This window comes from Acipenser ruthenus, chromosome 6 (assembly GCF_902713425.1).
Source record: "Acipenser ruthenus chromosome 6, fAciRut3.2 maternal haplotype, whole genome shotgun sequence".
NCBI lineage: Eukaryota > Metazoa > Chordata > Actinopteri > Acipenseriformes > Acipenseridae > Acipenser > Acipenser ruthenus.
In genome coordinates, this window is record NC_081194.1 from 10,544,413 (window position 1) to 10,564,164 (window position 19,752).

Sequence of the window (19,752 nt, forward strand, 5' to 3'; positions counted from 1 at the left end):
GTATTTAACTATACATAAATTCAGTTATTGTGGATTTCCCTCCATGTAAACCAGCAAATTAAACAACTCTTATTAATGGGGCCCCTAGAGTAAGACTTGCCCCCCCTGGCATGAAAAGCTAGCTCCGCCCCTGCAGTGAAGTCCATCATTAAGAAGTGGAAGATGCATCACACCACCCAGACACTACCCAGATCAGGTCGCCCTCCCAAACTGAGCCGCGGGGCAAGCAGGAAACTGGTTTGGGATACCACTCTGAAGCCAACAATGACCTTGAGAGATCTGCAAAGTTCTGGATCTGAGATGGGAGTCAGTGTTCACACATCAACAATAAGCCAGTCCCTACACAAAGCTGGCCTGTATGGTATCCTGCGTTTTCCGAAAACTTCAATCCATGTATACAGCTGAATTCTAATTAGACGTTCTATCGTTAATCATGTAAACACAGAAAAGTGACGTTTTAAGAAAATCAGTTTTCTGATTCCGTTAGTTTTCGGAAAACGCTTTGTCATGTAAACGTACTGAATGATGGATAAAAAAGAATAGGCTACTAATACTATACTGTATAAGCAAAATGCTTTTTATAGTACATCCATGATGGTGTCTAGGTAGGATTGTTTATAATTTATTTATTTATTTTTGCCATCTTGCCTTTCAAACGCTGTTATAAAGTATTTAATACATATATTTAGTAAAATTAGAGAACTGACAACTATGTAAATCTCTAAATCTCTGCTTTTAAAAACCTTTAGTAAAATGAGGCCCGGTATCTATTTCAGTTCTAGATGTTTAAAATGTATTTTTAGATAAGAACAACATAATAATCAATCATTCTCCACACCATAGCTGAACAACAAGAATGTTGCCAGTTCCTTGATCCATTTGCTTTTTTTTATATGTTATCATTTATTCATCTGTTTTGCATTCCTGTCAGACCACATTACTTTAACCTAATGTCAGCAAACTGAGTAGCCCTCAGGTCACCACATCCAAATAAATATCTCATTCCGATACCATTATGATTGTACTGATTCCTCCAGCAAGACTAAAATAAATGTCCATTTATCCCTTGGCTGAGCTATCACATGCTATCAATATTAATAGCAGGCAGCTATCTTCTTTTTCCATACGCTGCAGTTTCCTCAGATCATACATATTATATGCAATTCATTTAATCTTTTTAATGATTTATTTCTATTTGTACATTTTAAAATAGAATGAAAGAACACTTTTCAATGTTTACAATAAAGATGATAAAAAAACAAGGCTTCTCAGATTTTAGATTAAACTGATAGAATCTAACACTCTGTAGGGCAGATGTACTAAGATGGGCCAGTTGCAGCGCAAACATACCGCAATTTGCATTTTCGTTGCAACAATTCGCAAAGTGTACATTTTGACTGATGTACTTGTCACAGGTCCGACAGGTCAACTCAACATGCACAGTAAAAATCAGACACAGAGGAGGTCAGCTCAACATGCACAATAAACACCAGACACAGAGGAGGTCAGCTCAACATGCACAATAAACACCAGACACAGAGGAGGTCAGCTCAACATGCACAATAAACACCAGACACAGAGGAGGTCAGCTCAACATGCACAATAAACACCAGACACAGAGGAGGTCAGCTCAACATGCACAATAAACACCAGGCACAGAAGAGGTCAGCTCAACATGCACAATAAACACCAGACACAGAGGAGGTCAGCTCAACATGCACAATAAACACCAGACACAGAGGAGGTCAGCTCAACATGCACAATAAACACCAGACACAGAGGAGGTCAGCTCAACATGCACAATAAACACCAGACACAGAGGAGGTCAGCTCAACATGCACAATAAACACCAGACACAGAGGAGGTCAGCTCAACATGCACAATAAACACCAGACACAGAGGAGGTCAGCTCAACATGCACAATAAACACCAGACACAGAGGAGGTCAGCTCAACATGCACAATAAACACCAGACACAGAGGAGGTCAGCTCAACATGCACAATAAACACCAGGCACAGAAGAGGTCAGTCAACAAAAACAATTTTATTTTTATCCACAAGTTCACTCGTAAAAATACTCTTCAAATTCAGACCTGCTCTTTTTCACAGTGATAACAATCAGAAATGAATCATAGTACCACAAATAAGGCAGGTAATTAATTACTAATTACTGTGAAGTGTTACATCCACCAATTTACCCACAATTCCATCATTATACTCTGTAAAGTGTTTTATTATAATGTCCCCCCATGAAAAGTGCTATATAAAATAAAGTTTGATTGATTGATTGCTTGATAATGTGTTAACAATCCTTCCCCTTATTTACCCCCCCCCCCCCCCTAAAACCCCTTAAAATATGGCTAGCATATATGCCCCACACCTAAAACACAATAAGTAATAAAATACCCCCTTACCTCCCACACATACATGTTATGTAAGCTATATTAGGTTGCAACATACATTATCAACCACATGCCCTTAATCTTTCTGGCTGGGGTGCAATGTCTCACACCCTGAACATATAGCACTATTTTATTAACTGGATTATAGTGCCCCCTATAACCAAAATATAATCCCCTTAATAAATCCCAATTGTTTTTTTTTCACTACTTAAGTTCTCCTGAGCTGGGTTCTCTCAACAGGTCGAATTACATGAGTGTTTGACATTTCTTGAGACATTTGTGTCTCGTGAAATAAACATAGACATGGTGCCTTTTTGTGTTTATAGCCTCTCATTTCCCTTTGGAACGCTATGCAAATGAAGGAGAGGGGAGGGGGGTCAGATTTAAATTAGTCATGCTGACTACCCACTTAGATTCTCGTGCTGTTAACCATGAAAGCCCCCCAAATGCTGTTTACATGAGCAGAGAACAGTTTCACAAGAAAGAACCCAAGCATCAATGTGTTTGATGTAAATAGTTATTAAAGATCTGATTTGCTGATGGATACTGACTGTTTTTTTTCTTAATAGTTGTACTGTTGTCGGGCATACTGCTTTTCACACATAATCAGTCTGGGGCTTATATCTTAATTACTACAACCTGTTTTGCCTAACTAATCAATTGAAAATGTAATTAGCATCACATATAAGAAATCTGTTCAGTCCTCGTATGTCATCTCACCATGGCTGACAACCGGGGATTCGCAGAATTCCAGCAGTGTGTGCAAGACACCTACCTGGATTGGTCCCAAGGCTGTCTAGATTGGGAACCGCGGATGCCATGGTGCTGTTCACAGTGTAATGTTGGTGTGCTCCTGAACGTTCCGGGGTGCAGCAGGAAATATGAGGTATGCTGGCTGCGGTAGCAAGTATGCTCCTCTTTAATATTGTTGCTCCACAACCCGCTCGCTGGTCCATCGTCACTACCTAGGATGGGAACAAACAAAGCATGGCCCAAAGTGTGGTTACAATTATACAGTACGGTGGCTTTTCTCAAATGCTTCACCCCTTTAAATAGCTAAAGTACCCCACGCAACAGGCCTTCCGGCACCACCTGTTACTTAACTTCTGAGGGCTTTAGCCAGGCCTTGAGGTCTCAGTGTGAGCCTGCGGACTTCCAAAATCCTCTCCTGCCAGGGCCGTGTCTGCTGCTCCCCTGCTTCACGGTAGCCTTCCCCAGCGAGTGGCTGAAGCACAACACAAACACACACAAATCCACAAGGTTAGCTTGTACTTGTTGGTTAAATTCAATGCCCTTGTACACTACATGTGCCCAGCGCAATTTGTAATCCTTTTAAGGCGAACAGAATGATACTGGTTACGTACCGCACCAATACTTCTCTTTCCCAGTGTGATGTAGAAAGTACCATTTATATTTGCTTAAATGAGAATATACCTAATGAATCTTTATTCCAAAGACAACTCTTAACAAGAAATCTTAATACAAACCACCTAAAACCAGAGTACCCTCTGTTTTACCAAGACTCCTGCTGTGAAGATCAGCTAGGCTTGACTTTGTTAAACAAATTCTGATCTTTATCAGATTTAAGTACTGAGCTTCAAATACTGTTTTCACACTTGGGGCCATGTAAGTTCTAGACAGACATCATGTCTAAAGAAAGGTGTATTCCATACAAAACCAGGTCAAAATGTTGTCATACCACTCTCATACCTCTACATCTTTAGCAATTTATTACGTGATCTATTGTGGTCCTATTTCTTCTAAATCCACTTAGATGTTTCGTTAATAATGTATTATTTTCCATAAAAAAGGGTAGTCTTATACATATAATTGTTTCCATTATTTTGCATATTATAGATGTTAATGCTATGCTTTTTTTGGTACACATCCTTTTTTCATATTATATTATACAATTTTAACAAAATCTCTAAACTTTTCTGTGGCGTATACTCAAAGAATTTATACCAAATATTGTCCTCTCCTGGTCGCATTTTTCCCTTGTTTAATAGCCTCTTCTAATTCTTTATATGAAAATATTGTATTATAATTAACATTTTGTTCTTTTCTGTTTCTCTATAACATACTTTATGAAACTCCTTTATTTGTGCCAAAAATCCCCATCAGATTCTATAGTGGGGTACCCACCTTCACCCCCAAAAAGCTTTTCATAATCATACAGTAGCCCCTCGCTAAACCGAACGTTTGTCATACATAAGGAGGTGGGTTTAAAAACAATACAATAAAATCACACACACATACATTTATGGTGCTCAATGCATTTTAACTGTAAATCATTGCGCTGAAATAACACTAGTGTGTTTTGGGTAGGCTATACATTACATCACGTAAAAATATAAATCTGTACAGTAGGCCTATACAGTACACAGTACACAGTACAGTAGTAAAATCAAATGAATACCTAGTGCACTTTCTTTTTACTTTAGCCTATAGGCTACTGGTAACACAAAACAGATCATGCTGCTGCATTCATTGTACACATTGGTGTACAGTGCGAATATAATATTATTTTAAATTGAAACTAAATGATTTCAGCTGTTTTTTTTAATTATTATTATTTTTAACTTAGTCAACTTAGTAGCCTAGACAATTAACACAAAATAGATCCTATACAGATGCTCAGAATGAGCTGGAGGGGTTAGTGGCACATGTTTGCAGTCTATTGTTCCCAGCATGTTGGAGAAACCAGAAATGTCATAGAAATGTGTTTCAATGCTTGTAAGTATACTCTGCCTTTAGTGAAAATTAGGTACTTTGGTGTACGCTTCAAAAATGCATTGAGTACAATTGGCAATACAAGAGAAAAAGTGGACTGAGAAATGCCAGCAACAATTGCGACTGTTTAAAACATGCTTTCAAAAGTTCTTAACAAATCGATTCCATTGTGAGTGTCACAATTGCCAATTTAGTACATCTCATTATAATGTTTGGAACCCTGGTTTTGCACTATCTTCACGCCATTTTTGCGAGTTTCTGCAAGACATCCCATAATTACATATTCATCTAAGGTAGAACCGCAAAAAAAAAAAAAAAACTGCTGCCACAAAGCATTCCCTAAGAAGTCGCTAATAGCATGGCGCTTGCTTAGTACATTTCACCCTAGACTTCAGACTGGTTTGCAACTGGTTTTGCGACTCTTGCGACAGGTGCAACACTTTAGTACATCTGCACCTGTATTTGGTGTCACTTATTACTTTCCAAAATAAATTATGAATGGTAGCAAACCTGTAGTTTTTTAATTTGCCTAGATAGGTTACAAATTGAACATGTGCTAAAGGTGAAGCACTTATATAACAGATAATACTAATACATATTTTAAATACTAATCAATCACTGTTCTAATAATAATTTCTGTGTATAATAATCTGGTCACCCAGGATAATAACATGATACTACTCAACTCTGTGAATTATCAGGGTTCATTAAAGCTCAGGATTTACGATTGTCTGCTCAGGCATTTTCGCTTTGGAAGTGCAGCTTTCATGTTATGATGAAGTAGGCCTACAGTATTCCAATTTTGTCACAACTTTGTGCAAAACCAGAAATGATTAGATGTTTGTGATCTTTCTGTCATAAAGCGTTATTGAAAGCTCTTACTTGATGTGCAGGTCTTTTCAGCTTGCACGTCTTGAGAACATATTGATTTTGTAGAATTGACTGCTGTTTTTCAAGGGCCGGTAAGAGGTAGCTCTTTGGAGGCTGTGTCTTCAAGGCTGATCAGAAGTGCTCTGTTCATCTGATTGCATTTTTACTGCATTTTAATTCTAATTTTACTGCATTGTAATTGCAGTTGGAGAGATATCATTATAGTGATCTCAAATAGTTATATAATTTATTGGAATGCTTTTGCTGCACCATTCCTACCATATGTACATGTTTTATTGTTGTTGTTTTTTTGTTTTTTTTAAAGAAATGTCTAATCTATAACAGGTAAATTCACAAAATGAAATGTTGAATTTTTTTTAAATATCATTATTATCTTGTTATCAATTTTAGGACTATGTACTTGTGGCAGTTATTACAGTGTTCCCAATATTCTTGTTTAAATCTGTTCCTTTAGTTTATTATTCTGATGGTGATCAATGAGCCTCCGACAGATGAAGTGGAGTGGGTGGGCAAGGTTTTAAAAAAAGTGGTTGTGACAAGAAAGCAAGAATAAATATTTAAAAAAAACAATAACAAATGTATAAAATGTAGAGAGAAAACGTTGGCATGACAAAAAGACATAAGGCCACAGTTAATACTCAAAAATATAATAATATGTTTGTACTTTTTGTTTTTAAAAGAAAGACATTTGGTTTTTCCATTTACCAAAAATGTGCTGTTAATTTTCTTTAAATGTTTATCTAAATGACAACGTGGGCAAAATACATATATTAAAAACTATTTTAAATGCAGGTTATATTATGTTAAAACACGCTTGCTTCTCATGTTGTCTTCTTAGGAAAAGTGTGTACATGGGGATGAAAAAAATGCTCATTTGAAGCAAACAAGCTGTCCTGTATATGACAAATATATATATATATATATATATATATATATATATATATATATATATATATATATTTAATGCTACTCTCAGATAAATAGATAGATAGATAGATAGATAGATAGATGGATGGGCAGATTTTGTTTGTAAACATTATTTACATGGTTTAATTTACTTATAAATACTCACTATTTTGTAATCTAGATTCTTCGTTGATCCATACATTATTATTATTATTATTATTATTATTATTATTATTATTATTATTATTATTATTATTATTATTATTTGCAGACGCCCTTACCCACGGCGACGTACAGTTGTATACAAAAAATACATACCAAGAATTACAGTAACAATTACATTTTAAATTATAGATGTCCCCTCCCCCTTCTTTCCCTCTACCTCTCCCTCTCTCTCCGTCTCTGTAGAGTGCGCTACTGGTGAACACGCGAAGCTTCTCTCTCAGATCTCTGTAGACACTGACGTTTTTTTTCAGGGCACAGCAAAGCAAATCTTCAACACCGTTATTCCTCCTCCGCTCTCTCTCAGTCTCCAGTCAGTTTCTATTGATGCTCGCCTCGTTCCAGGGTTGAGAGCAAGCTGCTTGGAGATTTCCAGGAAACTATATTGCAACATCATTTTGAGGACAACGCTTCACCAAATAACAAGCAGCAAATAACCTGAAGGATATGTACTCTGAAGAAAAAATATATATATATATTTCTCACAAGCTAAACATATTGTATTGTACTTGGCTATATTGGCTAAATTGTGAATAAAGAAGACCCGTGATTAACTCTGCGCCGCACTATGCTACCCACAGTGGTGAACGCACCTGTTAGTGTTACTTTGTTTTGGCTTTGAAACATCATTGCCTTTCTTGATTGAAAAACAAAACAAAAAAACTACATTTCGGAGTAGTTCCACAGATAAAGGACTCAGCATTTGACAATTGTATCAAGATATGGAAAACTGAAAAAATATGTTTTACTGAAGCAAGCGTGTCTGAAAAACTTTGCAAAGGATGGGCACTAAAACATGAATGGGACGACCACCACGTTAACCACAGCCGAATATGTGCGTTCACATTCGGGGGGGTCTGCTTTTGAGCTAAATACTGTAGGGTAGGCTAAACAAAGACTAGCAGTGTTCGCTTAAATAATTTATGGAGCACGAATTTCTCCTTTTTGGTTTAGAATACTGTAATAACTAAACTGCTTTTATTGGTTTGTCAAGGGTGTCAATTAATGGACATGTTTGTCCTAATGTTAAGCAGTGTGCGGTGCAATAATAATAATAATAATAATAATAATAATAATAATAATAATAATAATAATAATAATAATAATAATAATAATAATACTACACTTCATAACAATAATAAGCAAAGCAGCGGTGGTGTAGTGGATTTCTTTTTTTAATAGTTGAGGATTTATAAACCCAAGTCGAATTTGTCATTGATCAGATGCACCATGAAATCGCTCTTTTACAGTCGGTTCTTCATCCTTCTGCCTTGGGTTCTGATAGTAATTATAATGATAGACATTGACACCAAGAGATCCTCCTCATCCAGGAGTCCAGCACATCCATATTTCTCAAGACTAGGGAATTCCCAGCGACTGGATAGAGCACCCCACAATGGCAATAATAATTACTCGTCTTTGCCAACTATCTATGCCATAACCCCGACATACAGCCGGGCGGTACAGAAAGCGGAGCTCACCCGCTTGGCTAACACTTTCCGCCAGGTACCACGTTTCCATTGGATTGTGGTGGAGGATTCTAACATGCGAACGGAGCTCGTATCACGCTTCTTAGCGCGCTCGGGGGTCCCTTACACACACCTGCATGTGTTGACCCCCAGGAGGTATAAGCGAGCTGGGTTACCGAGGGCTACCGAACAAAGGAACACGGGGCTCGGCTGGCTCCGCCAGCACCGTTCCGCTCGGGACTCCGGGGTCGTCTACTTTGCAGATGATGACAACACTTACAGCCTGGAGCTCTTTGAGGAGGTACACATTCACACCCCCACTTCATATATACACACACACACACACACATATATATATATATATATATATATGTTACATATTTTGTTATTTCTAATAAAATGTTAGTCATATTATGCTATTATTAATGTTATTTATGTATACATGTTTTGGACATTATTATTGTAAAATATGTATTCCTTCAGCAAACTAACACTTTATTTATGTTTTTAAAGTGACACTCGTGGTTTTTCATGGTTTCCCTTTTTTCAGGGAGGGTGGAGAAAATAGTATAAAATACTATTATTATTATTATTATTATTATTATTATTATTATTATTATTATTATTATTATTATTATTATTATTATTATTATGGTTTATTTATATATAGCCTACTGTTATTTTTGTTTTATTTGCTTTTTGTTATAATATTTACTTGTAAACGTGTTTATGTAAAATATGAAAAATTGTCATCATTGCTTTGGCAATACTATGTATTGGTCATGCCAATAAAGCACTTTGAATTGAATTGAATTGAGAGGGAGGGGGGAGAGAGAGAGAGCGAGAGAGAGAGAGAGAGAGAGAGAGAGAGAGAGAGAGAGAGAGAGAGAGAGTTAGTAGATGGATGGATAAAGACGAAAAGCAATTTGCAAGGATGTATGAAGACTAGGCTATTGAACGGGTTACAAAACAAGTCAAGCTGGAAGTGCTTGCAATGCAGTCAACTGTATCATCCACACACAACTATTTCATCATTCTAAACGTTTGTTTGAATTTACACAAATAATCACCTTGTTTTATGCAGGTGTTGTCTTGCATATAATAAGTAAAGTAACCTGTCCCACATGTACAGTCGAACAGATGTTGTTCATTAACTTCCAATGCCTTGGTGTTATCCTTTATTATTTATTTGCATCCCCAAACACGTGTTTCCTATTCCATACTTGTTGGATAATGTCTTATTTAATACGAAACTGCAGTGCACTTTTTATGGGGTCTTTGATTAAAACGAGCGTAGTTTAGCCACTTTATCGGTTTCTCCTATGAAGGCGATCTTGTTTTAGATATGATGCTCTTTGCACAATACCTGTAGTTTTCCAGTACATCAGTTTGCATTTCAATGACTTCAAGTATCTGATGTTGCAAACCACCGTTTACAATTTCAACAGCCATAGTGTTGACTTCCTCCGGTTTGTCTTTTAAATGACTATTAACGTTTTAGTTTATGATACTATGCACGTAAAGAAACAGGGACTTTGAATTTGAATGTAAGCTTTTTCCTCGCTCAGAATGTGGTTTCATGTATCGTTCATGTATTAATGTAGTTAGAGCAATCTCGTTGTTTTATTTTTAATTAATATCTGGAAACCGGAGGTCTCTAATGATATGCATACAACATATTGAGTGCATATAAATGATTTCAGTAAATAATACGCGATGAAAAGACTAAATCCCAGAGGTAATAATCAACAGCTGCCGTTATTTTGAAAGTTGTTCATTTGTATAACCATTAGGATAGCAGTAGCAGTTTTTTTTCTAGTTCAATTCTGATTGAATTTTCAGACATCCTTTAATTTTGACGTATTAAATCATGTTCATGGCTGCATTTACCTTAGGAAAAGCCAGTTTATATAATGTCTAATATTAATATATGCTAAAATACAAGTTACACATTATATAAATATATTACCAAGTACTATAGATCTTCCATTTTAAGAAATATTGTACATCTAAATGCTAAATCCATTACATTTTGATGTGAACATTTGTTTATTATTCCAAATATATATATATATATATATATATATATATATATATATATATATATATAGATAGATAGATAGATAGATAGATAGGCAGGCTTCATATGTAAAGTAATATCCACATTTTATCCGATACATTAGAAAAATAGTTAAATAAGCATTAGAAAGCATGAATAACTACTGACATACATTTTTAAATAATCAAACCATCTTCCTATAGTAATACCTTTAGAGTGCGGTCAGCTTGAAATAGGAAAAACACATACTAATCACAGCAAAGAGGATTTATATTTCTTTTGTATTGCAGAGGTGTGTTCAGTCAATATATTATGGTTAGGGGATTATCATACTAATCATATTAAAATCAGACTAGAAAAGGTTGTGACCTCTGTCTTTCAAGATTCATTATCTGTTTTCTATATTTTTCTATGTTTCTCATCAGCATATTGCTGAATGCCTGATCTACCATACATGATTGTAACCTATTGATTTTTTCTCCTCACTCAATAGTATAGTATTTTTCATGCAAAAAAAACAAAACAATATGTAGCACATTCAGTACTGTACATTATACCCTGAACCACAGGTACAAACTAGCCTACTGGCAGTGCACTGTGCCAAACTACTGTGTGAAAGCTCTCTAGAAGACCAGGGTTAATATAAAGTTTATATTGTTCTTTTTATAGTCTTTCAATAGGGAATTGATGTATCACAGATAGCGTGCATGTAGACACATTTCTTCCTGAAAACCTGAAAAAGAAGAAGACATCTGTTTAGATGGCAGCGAAACTAAATGCTGCTGCTGTTTAGATCACTAGAAAAGAGCTGTTTTGTGTACCAAGGTTATGAAACTACATATGTGAGTCTCTTTGGTGTTTGTGTGTGTCTTTATAAATATGTAAAATCCCATGTCAGACCCTATTTAAATTATATACATGGTGATGGCTTCTGTCTACTTCAGAACAATACATTGCAAAGGGTATTTTACACACTTCTTAAGTTAAACATGGATATGATTTTGACAGGCTGTTTTTATATCTGATGCTTTCATCTGATCACAATAAATGAAAAAAACAAAACAAAACAACAACATCCAAATAGCTTAGTCATTAGCTTTGCATCTCAACAATATCAATATCAAAATGTGCTAGCGAATCCCGAGGGAAATAGTTACCCTTGTACCATCACAGGATTGTTTTAACCCTAACATAACCTTAGCCTTAACCTTTACTTTTACCCTCAATATTTGGATATGACCTTATCTTAATTGTACTCTAACCAAGTCTATGCACCACAGCCCACTAATTTTAACAAAAAACAATATGTACCTTACACAAACCCTAACCAGATACAAACACCCATTAAAGGAGCATTGAAGTTGTTTAAGCCTTTTGGACGAACCAGTCCTAAATCATACTTCACATTTTGATTGGGAGCCCTAAGGTTCAAATCCACTCCTGAAGTGGATTCAGCCTAGAGGGAAATACAAATGGAGAATTCTGCCTGGAACAGCCTGGTATCTACTTGATCAGAACAAAAAGGGAAAAGCAAGCTGCGTTAGCCCCTGGTTCCATAGCTCTGCTGCGGGAGACAAGTTGCATGTTGCCAACACTATGAGCCTATTAAGCCTCTACATGCAGAATGCTGCAGAGGCATAACCCTGTAGAGACGCAGTCAGTGGAACAGCCAGTGACAATATATGTCATGTGAATAAAATCATTTGTGGAGCTAGAATACAAAATAGCTAAGTTTGAATCCATTTTGGAAATGTTTAAACATTGAATGGTCTCAAATATTAACAGCTAGTGCCAGTAAACAAGCTTTCAAGGGATATATTTAAAATAATATGACAGGCCAGTTGCAGATTTGCATCTTTTCACAGCTGAATTAGGTACTGTATTATTTCACAAACCTGCCAACTTTACAATAGTTGTGGTAATTGATTTGATGTCATTACAAATATTATTTTAAAATCAATACAGTATGTTAGAACATACATAGAACTATATTACATAGAACTTGATACAGGAAGGTAGTATAAATCTACAAAAAGAAATAACAAAATAAAAACAGACGCATACTCAATGTTGACTTTTAAAAAAAAAAAATTATTAAACTTATGGAAGCTGTACAGTTTTTGAACTGTCAATTTAAGACCCTTGCCTCATCTATGGTATTAGGCCACCTGGTGGCACTGTGTCAGGAACCAGTTACAACATTTTAGTTGCACATCATGAATACAGTACTGCAGTATTAAGTTGATTGAATATTCTCAACCAGAAAGACTTGTATTACAATTCAGTACAATTTAAAAAAAAAAATTATAAAAAAACCCTGATGTGTAACACAATCGTCCTTCTGGCTGTGGTTGCAGATGCGCTCAACACGGAAGGTGTCAGTGTGGCCAGTGGGTCTGGTGGGTGGCCGTCGGTATGAACGCCCCCTAGTGGACAGAGGCAGAGTGGTGGGCTGGTACACGGGCTGGAGAGCAGACAGGCCCTTTGCCATTGACATGGCAGGTAGGTCACTATCGATGTTATCTCACCTCAGTGTCACATTCATGTAATTATTGTTTCTTTTCATCACTTATCAGATTGGAAGAAATGCTTGAATAAATAAATAGCCCAAGAATGAAAGTCTAAACAGCAACATCAGCCAAAAAAACACTCCATTCCCTTCACAGAAAGCAATCCCTTTCCTGTAACATTTGAAGCAGTTGTAGCACATGAAACCCGACTAGGTAATCTTGCTTTAATAATGGAAATGTCCACAACGGAGGACCAAGATGATAGAGTATTTTGTGCGGAAGTGTCTGTAAATGGACAGAACTTCCATTGGGCACATCTTTAAACTTGAGATGACAAATGGGCTGCTTTTTCCCACCAGTGTTAAAGCCATATAGCCTACTGAGAGTTGAAGTACAGAAAAGGGCAATATATCCAGCTATCCTTTAGTAATCAGCAGAATCAGCATGTTTGGTATTAATGCATAACGTATTTTAAACAGCTTGATTGACTGTCTAATTATATTGCATACAGGGTGATTATACTGTGGATCAGCCTCAGGGCCTTTTATGACTTTATAATTACTCTGCATATATATATATATATATATATATATATATATATATATATATATATATATATATATATATATATATACACACACACACACACACTATACCAAAAATTCTGTGAGCCATTAAACTTTTTTTTTTCTTTCACATTGTGTTCATTTGTGTTGGTAAATGCATACAGTTTGTATTCAGTTGTTTTTGGTTCACCTCAGATTGCTTTTACACTTAATTGGAAATATAACATAAATCCATCTCATATTGTTAATGTCTGTATTAGGAAAATACAATTACCTTTTTTGAGGTTATAATGCACAATATTCTTAATTTATTATTATTATTATTATTATTATTATTATTATTATTATTATTATTATTATTATTATTATTATTAGTTTATTTAGCAGATGCCTTTATCCAAGGCAACTTACAGAGACTAGGGTGTGTGAACTATGCATCAGCTGCAGAGTCACTTACAACAACGTCTCACCCAAAAGACAGAGCACAAGGAGGTTAAGTGACTTGCTCAGGGTCACACAGTAAGTGAGCTGGGATTTGAACCAGGGACCTCCTGGTTACAAGCCCTTTTCTTTAACCACTGGACCAATTTTGCATAATAAAAATGCATATGGCAAGCTTGCCCTTACCATTACCACGGACCAAGGATACCTGGAAGGCAGCCATTACTAAATGTTGTTAACGACCCAGAATGACAATTTTGTGTTACTTGCTCAGATGGCTCATTTCAGTACATGGTTATTTTATTTTAATATGGAAGCAGCAAGTAAACTGAAGAAAAATAAATTAGATTAAGATAACATGAATCTTTCTTTAGTTTCTAGCAGCTTTTTCCTGTTTTGGATTCTGAAACATACAGTTTTAAACCTGAACACGCAATTATCTTAAAAAAAAAGAACAAAAAAAAACAAGCATTTTAGAAAAGAAAGTGCACAAATTTTATCTTTAGCTTTTGAACTAGAGCTTTTCAAACACTATACAGCCGGCAGAACACCTGAGTTTCAGTGAATGCAGCACAAGCTTGCTTGTTTCTTTTAACTGTTTTTAATAAAGGCTTGAAGACTGGGCATCAGTTGCAGCCATCTTTTTGCACAGCTTGGTGTCTGTGCGAGTTCATAATGTTCTTACAGTGTGAAACTTCAAAACAGATGCACTTCCTTCACCCCTGCTGCTGTTTCTGTGATCAACGGAAGTTAAAAAATGTGTGCTGCCAATGAGCTCCATATGGGATATGGGTGTTGGGGTGCACCCATCGAAGCATTTCAATATTTTCTTTAATATGTTTTGCTGTAATAGTCTGTAAACATTTCTCAGATTTTAAAGAGCAGCCACTGGACTTAGTTTTGCTGTGGTTTAGTGTTCCAGCGTTAGCCTTGTGATGACTTAATTGTGGTCTCATTAGTGATAGTGCTCTAATTCAGTGAAAGAGGTAACATATAATGTGCTGCAACCTGTACTCATCTTCACTATTTCTTCTGGAGTGATTTTCTTTTTTAACTGTAATACTTTCACTAAGCATCATGGCCTATTTATTTATTTTTGCTATCAATTGAACTATCTCTAGCCCAACTTTGTATAAGGGTAAAAGACAGTAAGTGTTGAAGATTAGCAATATCAAATCATAACCCTTTTAGGAAGTGGTATCACCAATTTTCTGATGCAGTTTAATATACTTAATTTTTTATACAGGCTGTACAGTATATGGGTACTATAACAATAATAGTCATAATAAGAATAATGATAATATCCGGTTGCTTGTTGAGTACGAAATGATCCATTTAGACAATAAATTGCAGTAAAGAGTGCCTTCTTTGTCCCATTAGGGGTCCTGTCTGCCCTATTTACACCCAGAACTAAATAAACTCTGCGACTTCCAATGGTTTGTGAAGCCCAGACTGAGGAAATAACACTTTGCTTCTGTTAGATCAATCACTGAGACATAAATTCAATACTCTTATGTTCTCCTTTTTCTTGTGATCCTTGTGCTGCTGACAATATAAGCCACTGTTGAAATGCAGGCTGTCCTGCTGGGATTCTGGTATATGACTCTATCGTTTTGGAGGGATCAGAATAAATATGTACCTTCTGTCTTATTAAATGATCAGTGAGATCAACAGCAGTGTTACAGAGTAACAATCCAATTTTGAAATTTACTGGTAAATTTGAAACAGGTAATCAAACATCTCAATATAACAATATAACCTTTTGCTGCGATTAGTTTCCTGAAATTTGGTTTCCATAGGGAAATCCTGTAGGCTCTTAACTTTTCTGTCCTAACTACAGAACATTTATTTTCCTGTTCAACACAGATACAAAAAATTGCAAATCCATTAAGCAAATTTACAGTCTACATAAGGAAACAATGCAACAGTAAAAATGTAATTAATTTATGTCACCACCAGAGGGATGTTTGCAGTGTTGTGTGTGACTGTCCACATCACTTTGTGGTCAAAACAATGCAGTTACGATTTAATTCAACTGATATTATAATATTTATTATGAAATAAATAAATTAAAAAAAAGGTTGTTGTGCTCCACTCCACAAAGGTTTGAATGAACTTTCTTTTGTTTTTTTCTAAAGGATTTTCAGTGAATATTCAAGTTATTCTGGCAAATCCCAAAGCTGTATTCAAACGCCGGGGATCCCAGCCAGGAATGCAGGAATCCGATTTCCTAAAGCAGATAACAAAAGTGGAGGAACTTGAACCCAAAGCACAGAATTGTACCAAGGTACTGGATCCAAGTATAATTAAATGCACGTACAGCTGTGGCCAAAAGTTTTGCATCAACCTATAGAATGAACTCTGCTGAATAATGTTACGTTAACATTACATACCGCGTTGTAGTTTTCCATATACTTAACGAAAAACTGAAATCTGTGACATGAAATACTGTACTAATACTGTACTTCCAGTAGACTTTTGCAATATATATATATATATATATATATATATATATATATATATATATATATATATATCTCGCAATCCAAAAATTCTAGGTGATGTAAAACTTTTGGTCATAGCTGCACAGTCAATAACAAACCACAGATATATGTTGTGGTGGATTTAGCTAAGAATGTAAAGGAATATTGAATAATATTTTGAGCAGCAGTTTATATTCACTACTTTGAATGCCAGCACAATTCAATTTCATTTCTTGAATACTTCTTGAATTTTAAATGAGAGAACTCACACTGCGAGCACAAGTTAAACCAATTAAAGTGAAATGACATTCCAACACAAACACAGTGCTTGTGAAAATTGTCAAGGAGTTCAAAGCTGTACCATGTCAGACTGGAAAATGCAGAAAATGCTTTTTGAAAGCCATGAGTGCAACACACATCCTGGAAAAGGCTAAGAGAGTGGAGAATGCACTTGGAATACACTTCCTTTTTTATGGTAGCATTCCACCCCCATCATCACCCATCACCCTTCATTGACAACAAGCAATAACATTGTAGGGTTATAGGAATGATACATTTATTTAAAAAAAAAAAAAAGAAAACACACCCACTCACAGCCACCCAATCAACCTTGATCCATTTTATACCCTTTATTGTTGTGAAGTTGTAACCCAATGTTAATATGAAATATACATAAAAGCAAATAAAAAGGAAATAACAAATTTTTTGTTTTCTTTTCAATAGTTAACAAGATTTTTTTTTTCCTTTTCTTTGTCAAGGTCCTCGTTTGGCACACTCGAACTGAAAAAGTGAACCTAGGGAATGAGCCGAAACATCACCAGGACAGCATTCACATTGAGGTTTAATAAAAGGTAGTATTACAAAAAGGCACACAGGGAAGGCTGGAATACAAAATGCTTATCATAGTTGATCTTCCCGGCTTTCTTCACTCTGTCTCCGTGAAACAGGACCAGGTACTCATGTGATGGACCTTTATCCGATCTCGAAGGAATATCAGATGACTTGGGAACCAAATATAATGTGTTTTTGTCTCCACCTGCATGTATTTGTATTCTTCTTCCAAACTCTATTTAACACTGTCTTCTGATATGGATCAGTTCAGTCCTGTGAATGAAGTCTGACATTTATACATTTTAAGAAGGCATGTAAAATGGATATGGGATAGGCCTTTTTTTGGATTTCCTGTCACCTTCTGTACCTTGTCCCCTAGAAACTGAAATGTCAGATGCCTTACAGATAAGTGGTTTGTCACGAGAAGGTCAACAATTCAGAGAACCTGGATTATTCCAGAAAGCTGGCAATGTGGGGCAGTATTTTCTGTATTCAAAACAATAAATCAGTCATTAGACAAAAGGATCACACAATAGTTCATGGCTATTATCTGTTTAATGCACAGAAGAGAAAAAACAAACAAAAAAAAAAAAACACACAACACCACACATCTTACCACCACTACTAGGCACCATTAAAATGTAAACACAATATAGTAATAATCCTGGAGGAAACTGAAATATAATTACTGAAACACATCTGATCCTAACTACATTTGTAGGAACTCTGCATTCTATACAAGTACATATTTTTTGCACCAAATTTAGTACTTTACTAACCCTATGGAGGTCTGAAAATCACAGCCTTTATAAGTTTTATTTTAAACGACTTACAATCTTGTGTCATCCAGGTTTATTTTCCGTTTACTAACTGTGCTTTTCTGTAACGCACACAATAAACATCACAGTGAAATGGATGACTTTTCAACTGAAGAGGTGGTACGTGTAACAAAACAATCTTTACCGGTTAATTTATATATTTCTACTGATGTTAACATACATATGTTCATACAATATCTTCTATGGGATTTTGGGGTCACTGGAGGTTATATAGGATTATTTGTAGGGAGGGGTTCACAAAACATGATAGCCATATCGCTTTGCCACTTAAATACTATTACTCACTATAGATTTGGTAATGATATATTAGACACTGTATAATTGGTCCGGCAGACTCTCGCTGATATGCTTTAAGAAAATGGGTTTGTGATGTGAGAAGATGGACAAGCTGCCAGTCTGTGTACTTAACCAGCTAGTCACTCAATCAATACACACTGACCAGACTGAGTGGATTTACTCCATAATATTAACGATTTGAAACAAGAAAATAGTACATGGATAAAGTAAAATAGTCTGTATTCAGCAGAGCAAGGAATTCCAGGTACAGCAGAGTCTGCCATTTCATTTCCACAGCTGAGTACTGAGAGTCTGGCCTGAGGTGCTTCCTGTCCAGTTTCCCATCGTGTTTGCGGGCTGCCCAAAGCCCATCATGGGACTGGGACCAACCAGATTCATTCCAGCCATCTGCTGATTCATCTGAAAACAAAACAAAGAGAAGAGAAGTTATTTGCAGAATACTACTACTACTGATTGAAGTTTCCTAACCATTCAATAAACCTTGCCTCTACCTACCTAAAACTATACATTACAGGTTCAAGTAAGCCAACATGCAACATTTATTTCTGGTATGCCACCTTAATATAAAAATAAATACCTTAGGAATTATTTTAACATTTATTTTAATGCTGAATATTCTCATTCATAACTCAAACAGTCAATAGCAGCATATAGACAGAGAAGGACTTTAAGTCAAAACTTGTGTCAAATAATTGTTGCTTTTACTACGGTACGTGACTATCATCATCAACATGTACAAATAAATTTGTGGAAACTGAACAATTAATTTTTAATTAAAGCACAACCCCATTACATATATAAACACCTCAGAATTTGATTTAATAATGCTAAAATACTGTGTGGTCCAGTGGTTAAAGAAAAGGGCTTATAACCAGGAGGTCCCCGGTTCAAATCCCACCTCAGCCACTGACTCATTGTGTGACCCTGAGCAAGTCACTTAACCTCCTTGTGCTCTGTCTTTCGGGTGAGACGTAATTGTAAGTGACTCTGCAGCTGATGCATAGTTCACACACCCTAGTCTCTGTAAGTCGCCTTGGATAAAGGCGTCTGCTAAATAAACTAAAAAAGTACCCGCTCTACTGCAATTTTGTATCTTGCGTTAC

The 19,752-nt window shown here is 35.8% G+C and overlaps 2 protein-coding genes across 4 annotated transcripts in view; one reads left to right on the forward strand and one right to left on the reverse strand.

The window, feature by feature from the left end:
- Positions 1–7,356: 7,356 nt before the first annotated feature.
- Positions 7,357–17,875, forward strand: LOC117411032 (galactosylgalactosylxylosylprotein 3-beta-glucuronosyltransferase 2). Its single transcript, XM_034018045.3, has 4 exons — positions 7,357–8,924; positions 13,040–13,184; positions 16,338–16,486; positions 17,441–17,875. Exons 1-4 carry the CDS (start codon positions 8,385–8,387, stop codon positions 17,525–17,527), a joined length of 921 nt encoding a protein of 306 aa, XP_033873936.1. The 5' UTR covers positions 7,357–8,384; the 3' UTR covers positions 17,528–17,875.
- A 660-nt stretch (positions 17,876–18,535) lies between these two features.
- LOC117411031 (stromal membrane-associated protein 1) overlaps positions 18,536–19,752 on the reverse strand; it is an 88,888-nt gene continuing 87,671 nt past the window's right edge. For all 3 annotated transcript variants that reach the window (XM_059025002.1, XM_034018044.3, XM_034018043.3), the window contains one exon: positions 18,536–19,048. In XM_059025002.1, coding sequence (XP_058880985.1) covers positions 18,914–19,048 — 135 coding nt within the window. In that variant the 3' untranslated portion in view covers positions 18,536–18,913. The remainder of the gene's footprint in view (positions 19,049–19,752) is intronic.

Bases quoted from the DNA above. Each gene is read 5' to 3' on its own strand.
- LOC117411032 (XM_034018045.3), top strand. From the start codon at position 8,385: ATGAAATCGCTCTTTTACAGTCGGTTCTTCATCCTTCTGCCTTGGGTT. The intron at 8,925-13,039 runs GTACACATTCAC...CTGTGGTTGCAG, and splicing joins GCCTGGAGCTCTTTGAGGAG to ATGCGCTCAACACGGAAGGT. The intron at 16,487-17,440 runs GTACTGGATCCA...TTCTTTGTCAAG, and splicing joins AAGCACAGAATTGTACCAAG to GTCCTCGTTTGGCACACTCG.